Here is a 20,979-nt window from a genome sequence, read left to right on the forward strand (position 1 = left end):
TGTTTATGCCAATAAAATAATGAGGTAATCATTGTAATTTTTGCATAATTTTCTGCATAGTATTTGGGCCCGATCCATTCAGCCAAGGGGTTGGCGGCTAGGCTTTCCATTGCTCCCAGCTGCCATCACACATACTAGTGTCGCAGCTGGTGGTCACTTGCCGGTCGGCGTGCCTCAGCTGGCTGGTGTAGGCTGGCCACCGTCGCGCTCGGGCTGGTGGCCGCTGCCGTCATCGCACCCTTGTTCGGCTGCACCATGGGGTCGCACCATATTGAAGACGGGTGCTGGCGCCATGTATGTTCCGTGTGCCTCCTCCATGAGCAGTTGCCGCCGGCCAGGAGGTGGGTCACCGCCCTAGGACCGGATTGCTCGGGCCATCATCGGCTGACAAGGGGGTTCGTCGTTGGGTTTGCGCCATTGTGCGAACGACCGCCGCTTTATTGCTGGAGTGGCACCGCCTGAGGACTAGCCTAGGACCGGTCACCCGGTGGTAGGAGGTGCACTTTGTTCTAGCTTCTCCCTCTTCTCTCTGCGTGAGGATGTCATGCTGATGCTCACCGGTGTGCACTTGCTCCTGAAGGTTGGGGATGCCGGTTGCCATCGTCGGTCGTGTCAGGAACTCTCGGTGCAGAGTCTGACAGTAAGTTTCAGCGATGCAATTTGGTGGAGAATCTGGTAGATCTCGATGGGGAAAGAACCCTAAGCTATCGATGAGGAACGAAGGTTCTAGAAGCTACCAGACTACTATATTGGAGGAATGATTCTCTCTCTTCTCCATTGATGATTAGCCAGTTATATACTCCGGTCTAATAAAGTTTTACCGCCAAAACGACGGATTATAGGAAACAAAAGACAATTAATGATGGTAACCAGTCAATTCCGCCAAAACACACATTGTTTACTTTGGACCGTAGGATAACTTGCCAACGTCCCTGATCGTCCCTCCAAACCGTTCAAGTAAAGTCTGCACCTCTTCTATTCTTCTTCACCGAGTTTACTTAGCTGCTCTTCTTTTAGCTAACGACGCCTTTAGGTACTGAATGTCTGCGCCTTCAGTTCCTGACAGGATGGTCGGTTGCCATGGCCATGGCCTTCAGTTCACGATCAACAGCCGTCCGCACTCTGAGTTCCATCTTCCTTCTGTGTAGTTGATCGGCCTATGTAGAGCATACGGGTCTGATAACATGTTGTAGTGTAATAGTAATAAACAGTAGGCACTCTAATTAAGAGTCGAATAGAGAATGAACTCTTGTTTATTTCATTACACTCATGTTTGATTTATACACAATGAAGTGACAAATTCATGTCCCTTCAAGAGTCATCCCTCCCTAATAAGTGTCCCTTTGGAGAGACATCTTTTCTTAATAAGTGTCTAATTGATCATTAAGATTTGTGTCCTAACAGTTTCTATCTGAACATTATCTGGGCTGAGCTGTTCAACTATAACTTGGCAAGTTATGCATCAAAACGAGTTTTTGGGGCGATGAATTACTGCATCTGGCACAAGCTGAACAAAAGCAGATGGTAAGTATCATTACATTACTTTTCAACAGAGGTATAGTTTTACAGAAGTTAGCACACAGACCACATCAGTCTATCGCTTTTGACTACTTTCCATCCGATCCCGTCTCCCTCCACGAGCTGCGCAATTCCGACGTTGGCCGTAGCGAGTATTCGTCTCCCCAGAACCGTCGTACTCCATTCCTACGTCTACCATCCTCACTGCCGTTCGCAGGATTCGCATGCAGCCGTCTAGACGCCCTGTTGTCACCTCTCCTGAATGTCCCACCCATGTTATCGTCTTTGCCGCCATTGTTGTTCCTAGCTCGGTCCATTCTTCTCGGCTTCCATGTTGGCACCTCCAAATCTTCGGCAAAGCCACCACCAAACTGGTATCTTCCATCGCCCTTGTTGTTCCTAGATCGGTCCATTCTTCTCGGCTTCCATGTTGGCACCTCCAAGTCTTCGGCAAAGCCACCGCCATGGCCACTCGTGTGCTCATCACCATTGTTGTCCCTCGTGTATCTCGTCGGCCTCTCTCCATCATTGGTATCTGCACTGAATTTTGGTTTCGATCTTCCTCTTCTATTCTCTCTTCCATTCAACTTATTTCTGGCTCCCCATCTTGGTTCCAATTTATCACCTCTTGCACTCTCTGAATTTGAATTAAACTCGTTGCCGATCCAGTTCTTTATAGGAGCATTCCACCTACCATTCATTGTGTCATCTCTGTTCCTTGTTCTGCATTTTGGATCAGAGCCACCATGGATCACCTCAGAGTCGGAGAACGAACTGCTCCCCCTTCGGCTCCTTTCGGTGGCGCGACTGCCCACCACGGTGTTCAAGGCATTCCATCTCCCGCCGGCACGCTTCCTTGTACTCCCACCCCTACTTCTTTCCTGCCAACTTCGATCAAGACGATCTTCTCTTGGTCCTTCTGAGTCTGAGAAGAAAGCATCACCACTCAAACCTCTGTCATTGTCTCTACCGACGGCCATGGCACTCACAGCATCCCACCTTGCCACACCATTGTTCCTTCCATTTCTCCTAACCATTGCTGGTCGCTCGCGCCAAGAACCAACGTCTCCCATGCCCTCTGATTCAGAGGTTGTTGCATGGTCATCCTCATCCAAACTCCAATTGCTGTCATCGCTGTCGTCCAAGGCATTCACCGGGTCCCTTTCCGTAAGTTCAACCGCAGGCTCGCGGTCACCAACACCATACGCCTCCTCATCAGCATTCTCACAAACACCTTGTGCGCCGTCTCTGCGCCCTAGCAGCAGGTCGGCAGCGTTCCCGCGAGCACGAGGCGCAGCCGCCTCATCTCCGGCGCCGAGGAGCGCGTAGGGCTGGACGCTGTGGACGGCGTTCTTGGGGAAGAACCGTGCGGAGGCCGCGCCGGTGGCTGGGGAGTCGAAGACCCGGGGCCCGTCGCGATCGTTCCAGAGGTCGACGCCGCCAGGGCGGTGGAAGCGGTCGGCGAGCGCCTTGAGCTGGTCGTCGGCCGCGACGGAGAGGAGGTTGGGCGCGGCGTCGACGGCGGCGGGGACGGAGTCGGGGTCCCAGGGACGCTCGAGGTGCGCAACGGCGTCGCGGAGCTCGGCGCGCTTGCGCATCTCGTAGAGCTGGCGTTCGCGCGCGAGGCGAGCCTTGAGGAGTTGCCGGGCCTTCTTGGCCTGCATCTGCTTCCACTGCCACTTGGACACGCCGCCAGGGTACGTGCGCGGCCCGCCGCCCATGCGGATGGCGAGGTCGCCACGGCGGAGGGGGCGGCCGCCGCCAGGGGGGAGGAAGTGGGCGGGGAGGAGGAAGTGGTGGGACGACAGGTAGTGGAGGGAGGAGAGCGCCGGCGCCGGCATGGTGGTGGCGGCGCGAGGCTCCGGCCCCGGGGAAATCTCGGTGCCCTGTGTGGTCTCCGGGAGTGGATGCTTTCGGCCTATCTTGGAAACCGGATACGGATACCGTTTGCTCTTCGTTGGCCCGTAGCCACTGGATCTCTATCCAACGGATGAGCGCCACCCTATCTAAAACGAGGCAATTCTTTTGAATTTTTGGCAGGAATGCAAATGAGCCGTCTGAATTCTTGAAAAACAATTTGATTCACGTATATGGAGAATTTAAAGTTCTGAATGGGGACTCCAATATGAAAAATTCTCAAGTCTTATTTAAATAGATAATAAAAATATAACTTCGAATGTCGTACTCCCAAAGAGCTCCTCCCTTCTGCAATTTCCAATATACAAGACCACCGCCAATATCCTTCACGAAAAATAAATTAGAACCTCTTTCTTCGATAGATGTGGGCACCAACGTGAGTAGTCTTAAGTTGGTCTGGTCCGTCCGAATAAATGAATTAAATGATAAATAATAAGCATCTCCTCCTTCCCAAATTCTATATCCTTGTCGATATCGTTGGATCCATTGGATTTAAAAAGAATAAAACACAAGAGACCTCAGCTATGGGAGGACATCGTCTTCTCTTTCTCGTGACGAGACCTCAGCTTTCTGTGGACGCGACAACCGTGTGAGATCAAAATCCTTTTGAGCTCATCTCGAATAATTCAAGAAGTAAAATTACGAAAATAATTCAAGGATAAAGATTCAAGGAGACTCTCATCCACCAAAAGGGAAAGTACAAAAAGATTCTAGAAAAAAACAATAGATAAAAACTCCAAGGAAAAATATCCGAACCTCGAGACATTGGTAGCCAGAAATGAATCGAACAGTCCCTTATCCGATCCCAAGATTCCAATGATCGCCGTATCGGAATCCACGTGTCTCCTCTCACCACACAAAAAAAAAAAAATCCACGACCCCGGAATTCGCTACCCACACCCAGCAAGAGTCCCACACGGAATACTTCGTAGATCACTCTCTCTTTCTCTCTCCTCTCTCTAGACTCTCCCAATCCGCACCCACCACCATGTCCGGCCTACTCCGGTGGAGGCGCCTCGCCGGCGCCGCCACGCGTGCCGCCTCCACCCTCACCGCGGCCCAGTGCTCCCCGGCTGCCGCTGCAGCCGTCGCCCCGCCGCCGCCGCACCGGCGCCTTCAGGAGCGGCGCAAGTGGGAGGGCTCCTCCGGGGGCGGCTCCTCGTCGTCGTCGTCCTCCTCCTCCACCGACGAGCTCGAGCCGCGCCGAATCCGCGCGGATGCCCACTGCCCACGCTGCTCCAAGCACATGGACATCCTTTTCTCCCACCGCCACCCTCCCCCCTCGGCCCCCGCCGGCGCCGGCGGCTACCAGGCTCTCAACCTCTGCCCCAACTGCCGCACCGCCTACTTCTTCCGCCCCCACCTCCTCGCGCCGCTCCAGGGTACCTTTGTCGAGATCGGCCGCGTCAGGGCCGATCTCCTCGACCACCCCGCCGCGAGGGCCAGGGACCCGTCCTTCTGGGAAGCCATCCGGGCGAACTCGTCGTCGCGCGACGACGGGGATGGCGGCGGCGTGGCCGTGCACATGCCGCCAGGACCACCGTTCCACCCCAACCTTAACGTCGTCCGCGTTGCCGGCGGCGGCGGCGGAGGTGGCGGCGGTGGTGAGGAGGGAGCGGGGAAGGAGGGATGGGGCAGTTCTCATCTGGGGAAGGATCTGCCCACACCCAAGGAGATTTGTAAGGGGCTCGACAAGTATGTGATTGGGCAGGACAGAGCCAAGAAGGTGAAATACTCTTTTGATTAATTTTCGTCTATATGTGTAGCCCCTGAGCTCGTTTTGGTTACTTTTCGTGGTTAAAGTTGGCATCTTGATGCTGCTTTTTGCTCAATTTGTGTGAAATCTGAGGTCTTCGATGGTTGTACTTCTTCATTTTTGGGACTGTTACACTGAATTCGATTGTTTATGTTCCCGTAGAGGCGAATTACCTGAAAATTTTGAATTTTTACTGTGCCAACTGGCCATTGTGTAGTTTGTGAGAAAATTTGGGGCTTTGCTCTCATTACGGAACAAAACTAAGTCTTTCTTATCTTGATGTCCTCACTGTTATACATACATCAATACTTTAGCATGGTTAGAATGGGCAGTTGTCATATTCATATGTGAACTGTGATTACGTTGGCCAGTAGGAAGCATAACAGGGGCAAAGGGCATGTTTTTACCTATTTAACTGTAGCTTGATGAACCAACTTCAATGTTATAAAGAAAACACATTGCCATCTATACTTTTATTTCATAAACTTGTTGAACGAAAATGAGAGTGTTCTCCCATCTCTCTTCCCCCTCCATCAGAATTTTGATTCAGAGTTGGGATTTTAAGGTCTGTTTGTTTGGGCTTCTGCATTTGGGTTTTTCTGAAAAACTGTGCTTTTGGCTTTTCTGAAAAGCTACTTTTGGAAATAGGATGTTAGCTTCTACAACAAATTTCTAGCTTTTCAGCACATATTTTCTAGGCTTTAGTTTATTTTCCTCATAAACAACTTCTGGCTTCTCCAGAAGTCACTTCTCTAGAACCCCGTTTGTTCTGGCTTCTGGTTTCTGGCAGCAGCAGTAGCAGAAAACAAACATGGCCTAAGACTATTTAACCTGTAGTGAGTGAAAATGGAAGAAATGTCGTTTCCCCAATAGAAAAAAAGGAAACAGATGAAATGTTGGCTTCGGTTGAACTGATTGTTTGGAAATGAATAGCCCCACTGTGATTTTACTGTGTTGAGCCTTTAAGCTATCCAACAGCTGTGATATGTTTGCTATTACTGGTTTTGATTAGTTGCACATGTGAGCTTCATTTTAACACTGTGAAAGAATGATAAAGAATCGGATTTATTGTCCAGTCAGAACTGTCAGTTGATCTAATATTCAGTAGAGGATATCTTCTGAATTTAAGTTTCTTCTCACTTGTGAATTAACATATATTAGCCATGAAAAGTGAAAAATTTGCATAGATATTTATTCACTCCAATTCCCATGATAATCTAGATTGCTTTGCCTCAGTTGTGGGTACTCAATAGTAATGCGTGGATTTGTCCTGATCTGATGTAGCCATTAAAACCTGCAGGTGTTATCTGTTGCAGTGTACAACCACTATAAACGGATATACCATCAATATTTACAAAAGGGGTAGGTTTCAATTTACCACGTCAATTCCTCTTTTTTGCAAAACAATGAAGGGTATCTATTGCTGCATCCATAGACATTAGAATTCGTTCATGTCTTTCAGTGACTAATTATGTAATATATAAGCTAAAAAAAATTAGGCCTGGAGCAGATTTGGGTGGTTTTGATGGGGAAGCTGATGATGATGACAATGTGGAACTAGAGAAAAGCAATGTACTGTTAATGGGACCTACTGGCTCAGGTGAGTACTGTCTTCTACTATATTTGATCAACTAAAATACTGTAAAAAGAAAGGGCACTCAGCAGTATTTATATTGATTATTGATTTCTTTCACAGGTAAAACTTTACTTGCGAAGACCTTAGCTCGCTTTGTGAATGTACCATTTGTAATTGCTGATGCAACGACATTGACCCAGGCAAGCATTGACTAATTTTTGCGTTCCAGAGAATATCAGAAATGCATATTATAGACAGCATTGCTAGCATCTGTCAATGATATCATTTAAAATATGTTAGCAAAAAGTATCTATTAACGAATTCTGCATAAATGTAGGTATTGATTATACAGTACCTATCACATTTATTCTAATTCAACATTGAGTGTTTGCAGTTATAATCTTAGTTCATTAATGAAAAAAGTGTAGGGTATGAGATAAAATGGTTAAGTATGCGTAGATTCAGGTATCCTATAGCTCTTACTGAGCCATTTAACTAAATAATAATAAAAAGGGATCATATCTTGCTTTTTGCTACTGCATGCAGTCTTCATCAGTTTATTTCTTCCCCCCTTGCTAAACTTGGTTTCAACACTAAGGATTAAATTTTCCAACTTCCTGCAGGCAGGGTATGTAGGAGAGGATGTAGAATCTATATTATACAAGTTACTCACGGTATGCATTTTGACTCGTTTATATGCAATGAAAAGTTGAACTGCAAGTTGTCTTAATACTTGCCTTTGAGATTGAGCTTTGTCTGTTCTATTTTGACATTAACTAGGTGGCAGATTTTAATGTGCAAGCAGCGCAGCAAGGGATGGTGTACATAGATGAAGTTGATAAGATCACAAAGAAGGTACGGTACATGTGTCTTTGGCTTGGATTTTCCCTCTTAGTGTGAACATTAATCAGTTTATGATCCAACATGCAGGCTGAGAGCCTTAACATTAGTAGAGACGTATCAGGTGAAGGTGTTCAGCAGGCGTTGCTGAAAATGCTGGAAGGCACGGTAAGGCATATGTATTAACCTCCCAGTGACCTTGTCAGATCATGTGTCTCTTGGTAGTTGGCATACTGAGTTGTAATTTGAGTTGAAATTTTACATGTCTCTAGGCAATTTGGGTGAAAAATTGCATGTATCTGGCCTTTAAATACAGATTCTCCCATAATCTATAGATAGTATATGTTAGGATAAACACTACCAAGAGGATAGCCGGACGGTGTTAGCTGCTAGGGGAGATATTAGACTATAGATTGTGGAGACTTAGATTAATTCTTCTTTACTTGCTTACAATGATGTGCGGCTGCCCCTTTATATAGAGAGGGGAAATTACAATCCTAAATCAATTCTAACCCCTAACTTTCTCCTACCAAACTTATCTCTAAACAAATCAACTCGAATCCTATCTCTAATTGATAACAAATCTAACCTTATAAATGAGCCCTAACAAATCTAATATAATCTTATCTCTAAATGCTATCTAATCTTTTCAAATAACTAGCTAAAAGATGAAGTAAATGTGTGCTACAGAAACATCCATAACAGTATCCTTGGTCAAATGAAACAACATAGAATTGAGTGGTGCCTGCATCTGTATTGAAATTTGTAGTGGCGGTTTAATTGCTGTTACCTTGTGCTCCCAGTATGGATTGCCCTTTACTGTGTGACGTGTATTTCAAAGTTCATTCTGGACCTTCTCTTGTGATATCAACATTGGGTTCACAACACTTATGATGTAATGCACCAAATATTATGTAGTTACATAGTCATCCAATTATCCATTTGAATGGAACTCGTTTCACTTGGTTGCTATTCAATAGGTCTATCTTTGTGAGTTTTTTATTTTGTTTTGTTTTTCTTTTGCGTGAAGGGGTGCAATTGGTAATCATAATTATCCTTAAGGCTTCGCAACCTTGAGATCACAGGATCAAATCCCGAAAAATCCACAAATAAGCCCACCTATAGTGTACTTTCTGGGACCCGATTGTTACTGTTAGCCATAACATACGGGTACCATACCATTTGAACTAGCTACAGTTAACCTTCGTGGGGATATTTCCTGTTCGGTCAAACAAAAGTTTATTACTTGTTTCCTATATCTATGTGGATGCATCATTTATTTTCTTTTGAAATTTTGACATGATTAGATAGTCAACGTCCCTGAGAAAGGAGCTAGGAAGCATCCTCGTGGTGATAATATACAGGTAATGTTAGCAAGCTCATCTACAATGTTGTTTTACTCCATGAGAAAAAAAATATATGCATAGCATGTTGTTCATCTACCTTATCCTGAATGGTAGCCCAAAGAGAGAAATATAGTGAGATATGGTTGTTCTACTAACTCTGTTTCACAGTTGAAGTTCATTTTCTTGAAATGTGTTATTTCACTCTGTAACTCCTTTCAGAAGATCAAGGGTTTTAGTTATTCTAATATGTCCTGGACCCCTGCTTTAATGCTGTGAATCACTATTATGAATGTTGTTGACTAGTTTTAGTACGCCACTTAACAAGGGTATGCATGATCCAATTTCATTGAATATTTTTTTAGATTTTACGCCTCCTTTGTCTGTGCTTATGGTGGACTTGGACTTCTATATGAAACAGTGGGAGTAGTAGCCAAGACCATTTCTTTGTTGTGAAAACATAACAGATACTTGGATATATTTCATCTTCAAGCTGCTTAATTTAGAAACATGTCAAACTGTTTCTTTGCACCACAAGTTGTCGGGCCTAAAGTAAAAATGTTCATGCAGCCAAGTAAATCTTGAACCTGCTTTTTAGTCTCTCATTGCTTAAGAATGCAAACATTGGTTAATTCCAATGCTATAATGGTCTTCATGTCTGTGCAGATAGATACAAAGGATATCCTTTTTATATGTGGTGGTGCTTTCGTGGACTTGGAGAAAACTATATCAGAGAGGTACTGTCATTAACTCTTTGGAATATGCTGTGTCTAGTGTCTCCTGTCAGTTTTCATCTAAGGTGTTTTTCTGCTTTTCTTTTAAAAACGAGAAATTAGACGGCAGGATTCTTCTATTGGCTTTGGGGCACTAGTCCGTGCAAATATGAAGGCTGGTGGTATTTCAAGTGCTCAAGTGACATCATCCTTGCTGGAATCAGTGAGTATTGGTTGTCAATTGTTTTAGACGACTTTCTGTCTGAGAGAATGGAAGTATAAGTTCAAATGTATTTGCTGTAAAACTTATGAGGTCTTCCAATGTGCCTTCTTTTTCAGGTTGAGAGTGGTGATCTAATAGCATATGGACTTATCCCAGAATTTGTCGGACGTTTTCCTATCCTTGTCAGCTTGGCAGCTCTAAACGAGGACCAGCTTGTTCAGGTATCCCTCGTATCTACTGTAGAATTTTTTTTTTTCTTCCTAACATCATCTTTATTATAGAACTTACGGAGCACTGATACAGTTTTATCCTTCTAGGTTCTAACAGAGCCAAAGAACGCTCTGGGTAAACAATTCAGGAAATTGTTTAGCATGAATAATGTGAGTATATTTACCATGAAAACGTGCAAAGTAATATCTCCCTGCCTGTCTCAGCTCAGCTCAGCTCAACGTTGGATTTCAGGTTAAGCTTCATTTTACAGATGGTGCACTTAGAATAATTGCCAAAAAGGCAATGTCCAAAAATACGGGTGCACGGGGTCTAAGAACTATCCTTGAGAACATTCTCATGGATCCCATGTATGAGGTTTGTCACATGTGGATTACCCTTCTCTTTTTATTTATCTTACATGTAAACTCAATGGAGCTTGTGTGTTATATTGTTTTTTTCAAAAGATTTGCTGCTTCCTTGCAGATCCCAGATGCAAAATCTGGGGAGAAGCGAATCGATGCAGTGGTTGTAGATGAAGATGCAGTAGGATCAATGGACCGACCTGGCTGTGGAGCTAAGATCCTTTATGGTGATGGTGCTTTGGATCAATATCTCTCCGGGATGAAGGTAAAGATTACTAAATCCTGTGAATTTGACCTCCTTGTTTGCTGTCTGATGCTACTGGAACATTATTTGGCATTTGCCTTAACGCTATCTCCAGATCTATAACATTTGCTGCCAAAATAATAGTTTTCTGAAAATTGTGGCAGGCGTTGGGAGACGGAGCTGGAAGCGAAGTGGATGGAGAAGCTGAGCTTTCCTCGTCGAGAGCCATAGGCATGTGATTCTTGGCTTGACAACCCTAGTGTAACCTGTAAAATCTGATCCCACTTGTATCAATGTAAGTATTAGCCTCGTAAATGAAACAGAATGTGCAGCGTCCATTGCTATTTCAAGCCCCAGTACACACTGCCCGGCCGCTCACGCCTTGCATAATTCGCAGTAGGATTTGGAAGAGTATAAGCCGAGCAGGTTTAGTATCTATGTCGTACAGGGACTATTTTCTGCTGTCATAAAAGATGTAATGCTCATGAATTGTAATAGCTGCTGGATGTTAAAAACTCAACAATGGAATGCAAGATGTGAAAGGGGGGCATGGAGGTGCAAAATGGTGTTGTCGAAATCCTTTTTAACTATGAGAGAACGTTTGCTGGGCTTTGTTTGGATGAGAGGATTGGGTTACGATTTTGTTTAGCACAAGAATCTAAAGAAAGTACGAAACATGCGTCAGCTTGTAACAAGTACCGGGGAACTACGTGTTGGTAGGGTTGTGGATCCAACAGGGTTCAAAACTTCAAAACTCAATGCTCATAATTTACACACTTTCAACGATAAAATTTGTAGCCGTTTGAGGACGTACTTGCGGATGAGTTTGTGTCATCGTGTAATCGAAAGAAGAAGAAACAGCACCAAGGATCCAAAATCATCGGCATTCCGCCAATCATGGCAGATGAGGCATATCATTACCAGTCATGCATCGTGAAATTTTTTACAGCATTGATTCAACAAACCTTGACAAACAAACTGCACACACAAGCACAATACTGCCGTTGCAGGGATATCACAATACTGTTCCTCTGTATCCACGGTGAATGCGCCAAGCATCTCACAGACAGTAAATGTATGAAGGTTAGAACAGTGGAAAAGATGTAACATGATCTTCTAGCATATGATGTACTCGATTCACAATGATCACAATAGCTTCTCGGGGGAGGTGAGGTGACTCCCTCTTCATCTGTCAAAAGTACAATACTAGATTTACCAACATCTACTCGTCCAGCAATGGCAGGTAGACAAGGATGGCTGATCTAGAAATCAGTGTCGAAGCAAGATGTCATCACTTTTGAAACTATTGACCTTGCAAAAGGTATGTAGCTAAGGCTGTACCTGCAGGCACCAACAATTCAAACTTCACTATTCAATATCAATCCCCATGCTCGTTCAACACTAATTTTATGTTCTTGTCCCCTTTATAGATGTAAACATGTTTGTGTACTAAATGACATGTGAAGAAACAATTCTTCGGTAAGATACAATGGCACTTAGCTCATGCCATGTACTCTGATACCTCGTCAGGTGGAGTCTAGCTGGGAATGTTGGTTAATAGTACCATGTATTTTCAAGGAGAAGAAATGTGACTGAACAAGCATTATGCAAGGTAAACATATGGTCACTTATTGAAGGATAATTAAACTTACCAAACAAGGGCACCAAATTCCAAAATGATAGCCAGTAGAGTCAACAACTTGCTATGAACCTATTCAGTGCAGAAAAAGAGTGATGTACTTGATTATACAAATTGCATTGACATAAAATTTATAACATATGCCTGTTACTTTGTTCGGACTTAAAGATCATTTTACTTACATAGAGAGCGCAGAATAGAGCAATTATGATGCTTGCAATGTATATAGCAGTGGCATAAATTCGCACAGAATCAAGCATCATATCAAACTGCCTTTTGGGGCCTATAAGAAATGCTGTACTGCCAAACAAATGATCCTAGCATTAGCTGACATGATGAAAACCTTTGAGACCCATATAAAGATGAATAAATAATTGACAAAGGTTGCCTGCACAATACACAGCACACACATATAGTGGAAGTGTTCTACTATGCCAAAGTTAATTAGTAGGCTAGACTTCTGTAACAAGATTACTCATGAAGTTTCAAGTCCACCAGAAAATATTAAGGGCACCTTATTGATAGGGATATGACGAGGAAATGGAAGTACTGATTTTGCATCCAGGTGTAAAAGTGAACGGTTCAAAGTTATTTCGCAAACCAAAAATCATGCTGATATCACTGGTATCCAAGGACAAAATAAATACAACTTGGTCGAGGGAGGGCTGATGATATGCTCGAGGATTCTTTGATCCAAAATAGGTTGCTCATTGGGAAGCAGTATCTTAACTTAAGAAAAATTAGTTTGTGCATCAACACAATTTTACTGCATCACCAAGATCTAAAGAAGTAACAGAAAGATTCTAAGAAAGGGCGCAGATATATATCAAACAGGACTTTGACAACTAGTGAAACAGACCTTCCAAGGGCCATCAAATTGCCAAGGGTGAATGTCACCCCGAATTTCACCGGATTGAAGAAAACAAGCATCGACTGCAATGATGAGCATGAAAATGTCAAATAATCCAGAAGGGTTTGAGTGTGGGAAAGAAACAGTAATCACAGGAAGTTGTTTGCTACGAGAGTAACTAAGGAGGGGAGGTCCAAACATCAGAGCGGCGATACAGCGACAAAGCAGGTGAACTTACCAAGAAGGTGCACGTCAAACCGGCAGCCAAGCAAATCGCGAAACCGTACAGCCTCTGCACACAAGAGGGCAGGACATGGTTAGCTCGACCGCATTGCTCGAATGATTCTACGGCGACTCGCCCCGTGATTCCTCGTCGGTCCCCGGGAACTCGAGAAGCTCGTGAGATCCGCGGCCAGATCTGGGCCGAGACACGGCTCACCGCCCCGGATCCGTCCGAGAGGTAAGCGAGAGGAGGAGGAAGGGAGGTTGAGGAATCCTTGCCTGGGTGGTGTTGAGGGTGCAGTGGCGGTTGATGTCGTCGAAGAAGGACTGCTCCTCGGGCGGCGGCAGCGCGGACTCCTCGTCGACCTCCATGCCCACCAGCATCTTGGCCCGCTCCAGCGCGCCCCGCATCCTGTCCATGGCTTCCTGCTCTGCTCTCTCTTCCTCTCCCCTCGTCCTGCGGCTCCTTCAAAATTATAAGTGCTCGCCCGTCGCCGACGAGGGTCGTCGGAGGATCCCGGCGAAAGGAGAACCCAAAATTCTCTTCTCGCAGTAGGAGCAGCAGACTGGCAGTCGTTTCGAGGGAAAAGGCCGGCCTAAATTAGTGGTCCATGATGGGCTTAATCCTGCGCAAAGCCTTCATGGACTCTTGGTCTAGGCGACCTGGTATCATCATCCAAGTTGAAGCTTAAATTTAAATTTCACTTAAACTCCTATATCGTTACTAATTATGAAATCATGATCACAGGCATGTACATTGAAATATGGATATAATAATGTCATTATTGGTAAAAATTATAAAATTTGAATCTAAATTAATTTTGATGTAATTTTGAAGGGAGGAAGAATGATTATTGCCTAATCCAACGTGGGGGCGAGCCGCACAAACAAACGGTCCGCGTATCGCAGAGTGAACCATTCTCCCTACGTGGAGGCTGCAGTCGCACCTGCCACCGCGACATACGCTCTTGATGGTATTAATGCATTACACTGTAGCTTTTTGTTGTTGTTAGTGACAACTGCAGAGGATTCGGATCTCTCTTGATGGGCTCAAATGTCACCCATCCTAGCTGACTGCACCGCGCCGCCAGCTCAAAACCTGAGCAAAAACTCTAGCATCGCCTGCGCGGCTGACTTGAAACCAAACCCACCACCTCTCCCGCGCCTCCTCCTATTTATACAAAGCACAAGCGCCACACCGCACCCAGAAACAGAGCACGTCGTAGCCGTCCCATTCTTCAATTCAATCTCTAGAGAGGGAGAGGACAAGAGCAATGCCACACGCTCCCCTCACCTCATTGCTTTCGCTCAAGTGCCCACCCGTCCCTGACCCCTCAAATCTTCTCTTCGTTCTGTTGCATCTCTCCGCGTCACCTATTTGTTCCTGCGTCTCTTTGCTAATGCTCTGTTTCTTGAATCCCTTGTGTCGCGACAGGAGGGGCTACGCCGTGGCGACGGTTGAAACAGAGGTGTTGCGCCAACAGCGAGGGTCTTCGGTGCCAGGGGCACTAATAAGGGGGTGGCATCGTCCAAGGAGATCTCCTCGTGGACGAGGGACCCCAAGACAGGGTATTGCATCCCCGAGGACCGGTCCGCCAACATCGACCCGGCTGAGCTCCGCACGCTGCTGCTCGCCAGAAGGATTAGGAGGCGACGATTGGTGGCTCTGGCCGCATCCGTATGTGCTCGTGATGATTAAACCCATTCCACCTAGCGGCGGTTGAGAATTGGAAGGTTGTAACCCATAAGTTCAGCACACTTTTTTCGCTAGAATTCTGGTGTTCCAGTTCCAAACTAGAGGTTGATGACATTGAGTTTCAGTTTCTCGTACGATCCGCAAAACCAGTTAAAATAAGTGAAATGCAAACTATGGAGATGCATCAGGGGCCATTCGATGGAATTCGATTCTTTTGATGAACAAAAGGCACTGCATATATAAGTGATCTATCTCGATCTTCTATCTCTATGTTTGACCGTCTATTTTTTTTCCTAATATTTATCTGTTCGTTGATTCTTTTATCTATCATATGATTTTTTCTTCACATATCCATTTCAACATAAATCTCAACACAAATAAACGATTCTAATAAACCATACGTCCGTATACCTAAATTGTTAATCAAGTTTTCGTGTTCCACATGTAAGCTAGGTCCAGATTCCATGATAGAACGAAGTTTCAAAAGGATGTTGTAAAACATAGTAGTAAACTGAATTGTTAGGCATCTAAACCGGGATTGCTTGAATCTTTTTTTAAAACCCTCAGAGACAGCAGCTGCCTAAGCTCTGGACTTCATTTCCTTTGCACTTCCGAACGGCTTCAGCGCGTCCAGCACATTCTTCACATCACCCTTGCTGCCGCATCCGCCGGCGCCATCGTCCGAAGCGCTGCCATTCTCCAGTCGGACTGCGGCGGAGGACGTCCCCTTCTGGTCCGATATGGCCGACGCCAGCGCGATCGGCATGAGGCACAGGCCCTTGCTCTGCAGGTACTGCATCGCCGTCGTCATGTTGTTCTCCATCAGCTGCACCACCTCCTGCTCGAAGGCCGAGCCATCCCGGAGCTCCGGCTGCCCGAGGACACCCCCTCCTGCCTGCTTGCCGGATCTCGGGGACAGGAGGAGCCCAGAGCTTTGCTGCATTACCAGTACAAGTTACAACATGCTTATGCTAACCTTGTTCTTTATTGAAGTACCGATTAGCTGATCAGCGATTACATCAGTAAAAAAAACGTGAATACTAAATTGGTCGACAAGCACAAGCACAATGTACTCTGAATTCAGACTTGCATAGTTTACCTCGGTCTGAGATTCTGTCAGAAGCGGAACGATGGCTTCGGTCGCGCCCAGCCTGCTCATGCTAAGAACCTTCAATCACAGCAGTGAGATTAGCAGACAAGTGACTGCAAGCGTATAGCATGAAACAGGGGGATGAAGGTGGTGAGCAAACCTTGACTTGTAACTGCAGGAATTTGACGTAATCGATTATTTCATCGAGCATGGATGCCTTGTCAGTCTGCAGACACAGCAGAAATGCAGGTTCAGAAACAGGTATGCACTGAAGTTGACTGAGGTGGAAAACAGAGTTGTTCTTTGACTTGAAGTAGTTCAGTAATTCTGTACCTTGTTGGGGTTTGGAACGAGCTCCTGCAAATTCTTCATCCTGTCAGAGATCTTCTCCCTTCGGAGCTGCAACAAACATAACCACAATTGTTAAGACTCCATTCGAACCTCATGCTCTGAATGAACCGATCAAATTCAGACAATAGAAAAATCATGAATTGGCTCACCCTCTCTGCAATGCTGTGTGGATCAGTGGCCTGGCCTCGGCGAGCTCTAACGCGAGGCTTGGGAGCTCCATTCCCGGCAGTCCCATTGCCATTTGGCACTTCGGATCGAGCTATGAACGGTGCAGTCATTCCATTCATGCCACTGCTGACTTCATTGGACTGTACACACAACCAAAAACAAAGTTGTTTGTAGCATCAGTTAAGAGACACTTTGACTGCAAATCGTAGGAACAATAGTAATCAACAGAGACCAGGAAGACAGAAACCTGTTTGGGACTATATGCTGCTCCTGTTGCATTGAACGATGAAAGCTGCCCAGAGACTAGGGAGGAGAGGTTCAGGTGATGCAGGCCGCTGAGTTCCTGCAACGTCGCAACCAGTTTAGGTAAGCAAATGAAACATGTCTGAGAAAAAGACAAACAAGAAAGTAGGCATCTCATTCTGACCTTTTGACTGATCTGCAGACTGTCAAAGTTTGAATTCACTTGCTGTCCAGGAGTGAAAGAGAGCATCTTTCCAGTGTCAAACTCAACATCATCCTGCAAGCATATAACATGCAAAATTATAAAGTCATATAAGAACACATTACAATTAAGCGAAAATACAAGGTTTATGGTTCTGGCCAATTACATGTAGCTGAAGTGGTGCCGAGGGCACATTGCCTAGCTGCGGATACTTCTTCCCATCTGCAGCGCAGGCCTCATGCTGAAGATCATCGTTGCTAACCGTACCGAAACCGAAGCTCTGCGATGTTTCTTCCCCGACCAACGAAGAAATCTGCGCGAACGTTGAAGTCCATGCAGCTGGTATCGGCATAGATTGCTCTCCTAGGAGGAACTGAGGCAGGCCAGACTGCTCACTCCCACTGCTGTCATTGGAACTGCGCACGACCGGGACGCTGTCCGCGAGCGATATGACGCAAGGTGTGCTCAGTACCGAGCCCAGTGTGCCGGCCATCAGAGCACACTCCACTGCGCTGTCCACTTCAAAGTTCAGGCCGTGCGTCACGTCGTCCTGCAGCTGTGCTCGCAAGAGCTCCTCATGCAGCTCCACAGGTGACACGGTCTCCTTATCGCTGCCATGTAAGAATGCCGGCGAGGAGCCGTTTCGGAGGTCGAACTCTATGTCTTGAGCTGGTGTAGCTCCCCCATACGCGCCTGCAGAATTTGCAAGAGAGGAAGCGCTGCTTGACCAAGAAGAGCCGGTGAACACGACGTCCTGAGGCCACGCCGGCGCCGGGACGAAGGGATCGACGAAACCGCCCATTTCGCTCACTCACTTGTGTGATCTACAGGAATTCTTGTCGTCCTTAAGCTAGATTGACGCCTGAAAAGAAAAAGAATGGTCGTGAGACAGAGCTCGAAGGTTCAGGAGTTCAGATGGATGGAATGAGATGAAGCAGCCACTTCAAGATCTCTAAATTTGGATAAAGCTGGGTTGACTATATTTCAAACTTGAGATCCATAACACGATGATACAAAAAAAATGTGATTGCCATAAGAACACTTTATCTCTCTGTAATAAAGTAGTACTACAATGTATGGTCGAACAAGGTCAACCCTGCAATTCAGATTAACGAGAAGTTGGAATTATTTCCCATTTTTCTCAAGTTGTCTGACAACTGCATTTAGAAACGTATAGTTTCCCTGCCCTTGAGAAGAATCTTCAAGATTCCAAGAGCAGCCCTTATTAAATTTTCTAACTTAAACCGTTTGCATCTGAACAAATTGCTGCATTAAGAAATGGATCGCTTCAAAAGAAGTCACAAGATAAGAACAGTGTAGCCTAAACCGTTGGCCCAAATTATAATATATTAGGAACAAAACTTAGACTAGATAGGAATATAGAAGCCATCACTCCGAAAGCACGTCTCCAATTCATTATTCATTCATCGACGCCCAAAGATTCACCTCTTCTTTCAATCGGATTGAAGGGCATTCTGAGTAAAAACTCTCTTGATACTTAATCAAGAGGAGGAACGAACTAATCATTAGTGCAAATCAAAGTGCTACTCCTACCAGGTAGTAAAAAACATCTGCGCAACAAGAAACCGAAACGGCCGCAGTCACTCACTCACTCAATCAATCAGGGGAAAAGAAGCGAAGAAACAGAGTTCCGAGCGCATGCCACCCAACAGACCCGTGCGCTAAAACCGGAAAAGAAAATAAAAAACCTCCGCATCTCCTACAAGCAAATTTCACTCGAGAACAACACGCAATTCGGCAAGAAACTACCTGCACACCCGATGAGATCGGCGGGGAACTTAACTGGCGGAGCAGGGGAAGGGGAAGGGGAGAAGGAGGAGGAGGTGAGCTCACCAGTCGACGGGGTCGAGGTCGAGGAGGAGGAGACGAGGGGACGAATGAATAACCGCTTCAGCTCCCGCTCCTCCGCTTTCTTCTCCTCTGGCCGCCTGGAGAAGAGGGAGACGAGGTGCTGTTTGTTTCTTGTGCGTGTGACTGACTGCTTCGCTTGGGTGTTTGCTCGCGCGCGTGTGTGTGTGTCGCGCCTTGCGTGACACAAGTGGAGGCTGCGGAAGCGGCCAGGCGCCTGCTTATATAGTCGTCCCGGCCAAGCAAGCCTTCTTCGCTTGTGCACTCCCACGTGTACTTGTGCAGATGACACTAGCTCTAGCTCTAGCACTAGCACTTCTTCCCAAAAAAAAAAACACTAGTACTGGCACTGGATGAGACCATGATAACCATGAAGAGATAGTTACTGCTCATTGACAGCTTTTTTTTTTACTTTTCATGCAAAATTATGTCGATATAATTAGGTCAATAATATGTTCGAGGTTAATATAGCCATTGATTTCATGCGCTTTCTGTGGTCAGGAGACCGCACATTGAACATTAGTAGTATAAAATGTACTCCATTTCGTTCTTTTTCTTAAAGTGGTCGAGAAGTTGAAAAATGTTCTTGTTTAATTCTTGTTGTAGGATTTCAAGAAGAAGCATTGTTGTATGTCACTGCCTTATTTAGTGTTTGCTATATTTTAGAAGACTTAATTCATTTGCTCAATAGTCACTATGGGGGTTGAGGAAATAAATTCACTCATTTAACGAGGTAGCCAGAATTACAATTTTAGTACTCCCTCCAATTCGAAATAAGTGTTATTTTAAACATCGATATAGTTATCATAATACAACTTTGACTACTATTTTTTATTATAATATAAATAGGCCAGTGAATCATATAAGAGAAAAAGGTAATATAAATAGGCTAGTGATAACAATCACAACCACAAAAGTTATTTCAGCCGATTATTAGCAAAGTAGCGCTGCACTTTGATTAACTGAAGCTTCCGTTACTGCACTACCGCACTTAGATTCAGGAGCGGATCCACCGTGGGGGGCAAGAAGATAAGAATAGGTGAAGGAAGAAGAAAAAGGAGAGCTCGTCTTACTTAGTGGCTCTAGATATTGAATTATGTGAAGTGGATTTAATTAGCCGAAAGTTTATCTCAAGTTAGTTTGTCTAGGCAGTAGATTTGAGTTAGATAAACTCTAGGAAAGGGAATATAGTAGCAGTGGCTGGCAATTAAAAAGGGGCTTTGCAGGAGTAGGCTGCAGGCGTCCGGATCCCGAAATGATTTTATTCTCGGGATGGATCGATTGCAACGGCTTGCTTGCGCCATTTTTAATCCGGGCGCGTCGTTATCGGCCATGCGCCCTCGCTCGCACGCTGGAAAAGAAAAGGAAAGAGGAAAGAAACGATGGCGAGTCCAGCAACGGCCGGCAAATGACCGAATTGTCTCTAGTAAGTAACCGTTGATGCACTTGGCCCGGTCAAATGCTTGCCTCTCTCTTCTGTTTTTTTATCCCTTGCTGCTAGAATTCTCCATTGAGTTTTTGCTAAGTGTATAAGCCGAAGAATCAACCAAAAAAAAAAAAAAAAAAACTTGCTTCAGATACGCATCAAGATTAGCACTCGGGGAGACATTGGTTTCTTCACCGACAATGCGGGCTTATTATGCATTAAGGGCTCCCTCCGCAAGCATTTAGTTGACTATGAACTGTGTTAGGATTTGAGATTCACTAACCTCCAAATGTAAGAATAGTTAGATAATATCGCTCCACTAGAGGCATTAATGGCATCGTAGATAGTTGGTGGCTAAAGGATAATAATAATAAGTGCTCAGAGGTAGGTACATGGGAGTAGGTCTTGCTAGAGTTGAGAAAAAAGATGGAGGAGAGCAGCAATGTCGATGTTAAGGTTTCACCTAGCGAACTTACTAGGATTGGGGTTGAGCCAAAGGAACAACTGAGATATGGGTGGGA

At 45.3% G+C, this 20,979-nt stretch overlaps 4 protein-coding genes across 4 annotated transcripts; 1 reads left to right on the top strand and 3 right to left on the bottom strand.

The window, feature by feature from the left end:
• Window positions 1-1,520: 1,520 nt before the first annotated feature.
• Window positions 1,521-3,448, bottom strand: LOC133919112 (uncharacterized). Its single transcript, XM_062363378.1, has one exon. The coding sequence runs from the start codon at window positions 3,357-3,359 to the stop codon at window positions 1,608-1,610; it is 1,752 nt and encodes a 583-aa protein (XP_062219362.1). The 5' UTR covers window positions 3,360-3,448; the 3' UTR covers window positions 1,521-1,607.
• Window positions 3,449-4,330: 882 nt separating this feature from the next.
• On the top strand, window positions 4,331-11,292 carry LOC133919113 (CLP protease regulatory subunit CLPX1, mitochondrial-like). Its single transcript, XM_062363380.1, has 15 exons — window positions 4,331-5,161; window positions 6,492-6,553; window positions 6,691-6,791; window positions 6,888-6,967; window positions 7,391-7,441; window positions 7,548-7,622; window positions 7,698-7,775; window positions 8,915-8,971; window positions 9,617-9,687; window positions 9,787-9,886; window positions 10,003-10,107; window positions 10,204-10,266; window positions 10,349-10,471; window positions 10,580-10,723; window positions 10,867-11,292. The coding sequence occupies exons 1-15, from the start codon at window positions 4,424-4,426 to the stop codon at window positions 10,939-10,941; spliced, it is 1,923 nt and encodes a 640-aa protein (XP_062219364.1). The 5' UTR covers window positions 4,331-4,423; the 3' UTR covers window positions 10,942-11,292.
• A 280-nt stretch (window positions 11,293-11,572) lies between these two features.
• On the bottom strand, window positions 11,573-14,021 carry LOC133919115 (uncharacterized). Its single transcript, XM_062363381.1, has 6 exons — window positions 13,693-14,021; window positions 13,430-13,483; window positions 13,201-13,274; window positions 12,524-12,641; window positions 12,355-12,413; window positions 11,573-12,043 (listed from the first exon to the last, which is right to left on the bottom strand). Exons 1-6 carry the CDS (start codon window positions 13,831-13,833, stop codon window positions 11,965-11,967), a joined length of 525 nt encoding a protein of 174 aa, XP_062219365.1. The 5' UTR covers window positions 13,834-14,021; the 3' UTR covers window positions 11,573-11,964.
• Window positions 14,022-15,479: 1,458 nt separating this feature from the next.
• Window positions 15,480-19,208, bottom strand: LOC133919116 (uncharacterized). Its single transcript, XM_062363382.1, has 9 exons — window positions 19,018-19,208; window positions 17,330-18,025; window positions 17,146-17,238; window positions 16,966-17,061; window positions 16,700-16,858; window positions 16,533-16,598; window positions 16,360-16,425; window positions 16,209-16,277; window positions 15,480-16,046 (listed from the first exon to the last, which is right to left on the bottom strand). Exons 2-9 carry the CDS (start codon window positions 17,963-17,965, stop codon window positions 15,690-15,692), a joined length of 1,542 nt encoding a protein of 513 aa, XP_062219366.1. The 5' UTR covers window positions 17,966-18,025; window positions 19,018-19,208; the 3' UTR covers window positions 15,480-15,689.
• Window positions 19,209-20,979: the final 1,771 nt, after the last annotated feature.

The sequence above is a fragment of the Phragmites australis genome, chromosome 5 (genome assembly GCF_958298935.1).
Source record: "Phragmites australis chromosome 5, lpPhrAust1.1, whole genome shotgun sequence".
NCBI classification, from domain to species: domain Eukaryota; kingdom Viridiplantae; phylum Streptophyta; class Magnoliopsida; order Poales; family Poaceae; genus Phragmites; species Phragmites australis.

Coding starts and splice junctions, on each gene's coding strand:
- LOC133919112 (XM_062363378.1), bottom strand. CDS start 3,359: ATGCCGGCGCCGGCGCTCTCCTCCCTCCACTACCTGTCGTCCCACCAC.
- LOC133919113 (XM_062363380.1), top strand. CDS start 4,424: ATGTCCGGCCTACTCCGGTGGAGGCGCCTCGCCGGCGCCGCCACGCGT. Junction 10,108..10,203: donor ACGAGGACCAGCTTGTTCAG/GTATCCCTCGTA, acceptor TTATCCTTCTAG/GTTCTAACAGAGCCAAAGAA. Junction 10,267..10,348: donor AATTGTTTAGCATGAATAAT/GTGAGTATATTT, acceptor GTTGGATTTCAG/GTTAAGCTTCATTTTACAGA.
- LOC133919115 (XM_062363381.1), bottom strand. CDS start 13,833: ATGGACAGGATGCGGGGCGCGCTGGAGCGGGCCAAGATGCTGGTGGGC. Junction 13,484..13,692: donor GCACCCTCAACACCACCCAG/GCAAGGATTCCT, acceptor TCTTGTGTGCAG/AGGCTGTACGGTTTCGCGAT. Junction 13,275..13,429: donor GTTTGACGTGCACCTTCTTG/GTAAGTTCACCT, acceptor TCATCATTGCAG/TCGATGCTTGTTTTCTTCAA.
- LOC133919116 (XM_062363382.1), bottom strand. CDS start 17,965: ATGGGCGGTTTCGTCGATCCCTTCGTCCCGGCGCCGGCGTGGCCTCAG. Junction 16,426..16,532: donor TCGTTCCAAACCCCAACAAG/GTACAGAATTAC, acceptor CTGTGTCTGCAG/ACTGACAAGGCATCCATGCT. Junction 16,278..16,359: donor TCCTGCAGTTACAAGTCAAG/GTTTGCTCACCA, acceptor CTGTGATTGAAG/GTTCTTAGCATGAGCAGGCT.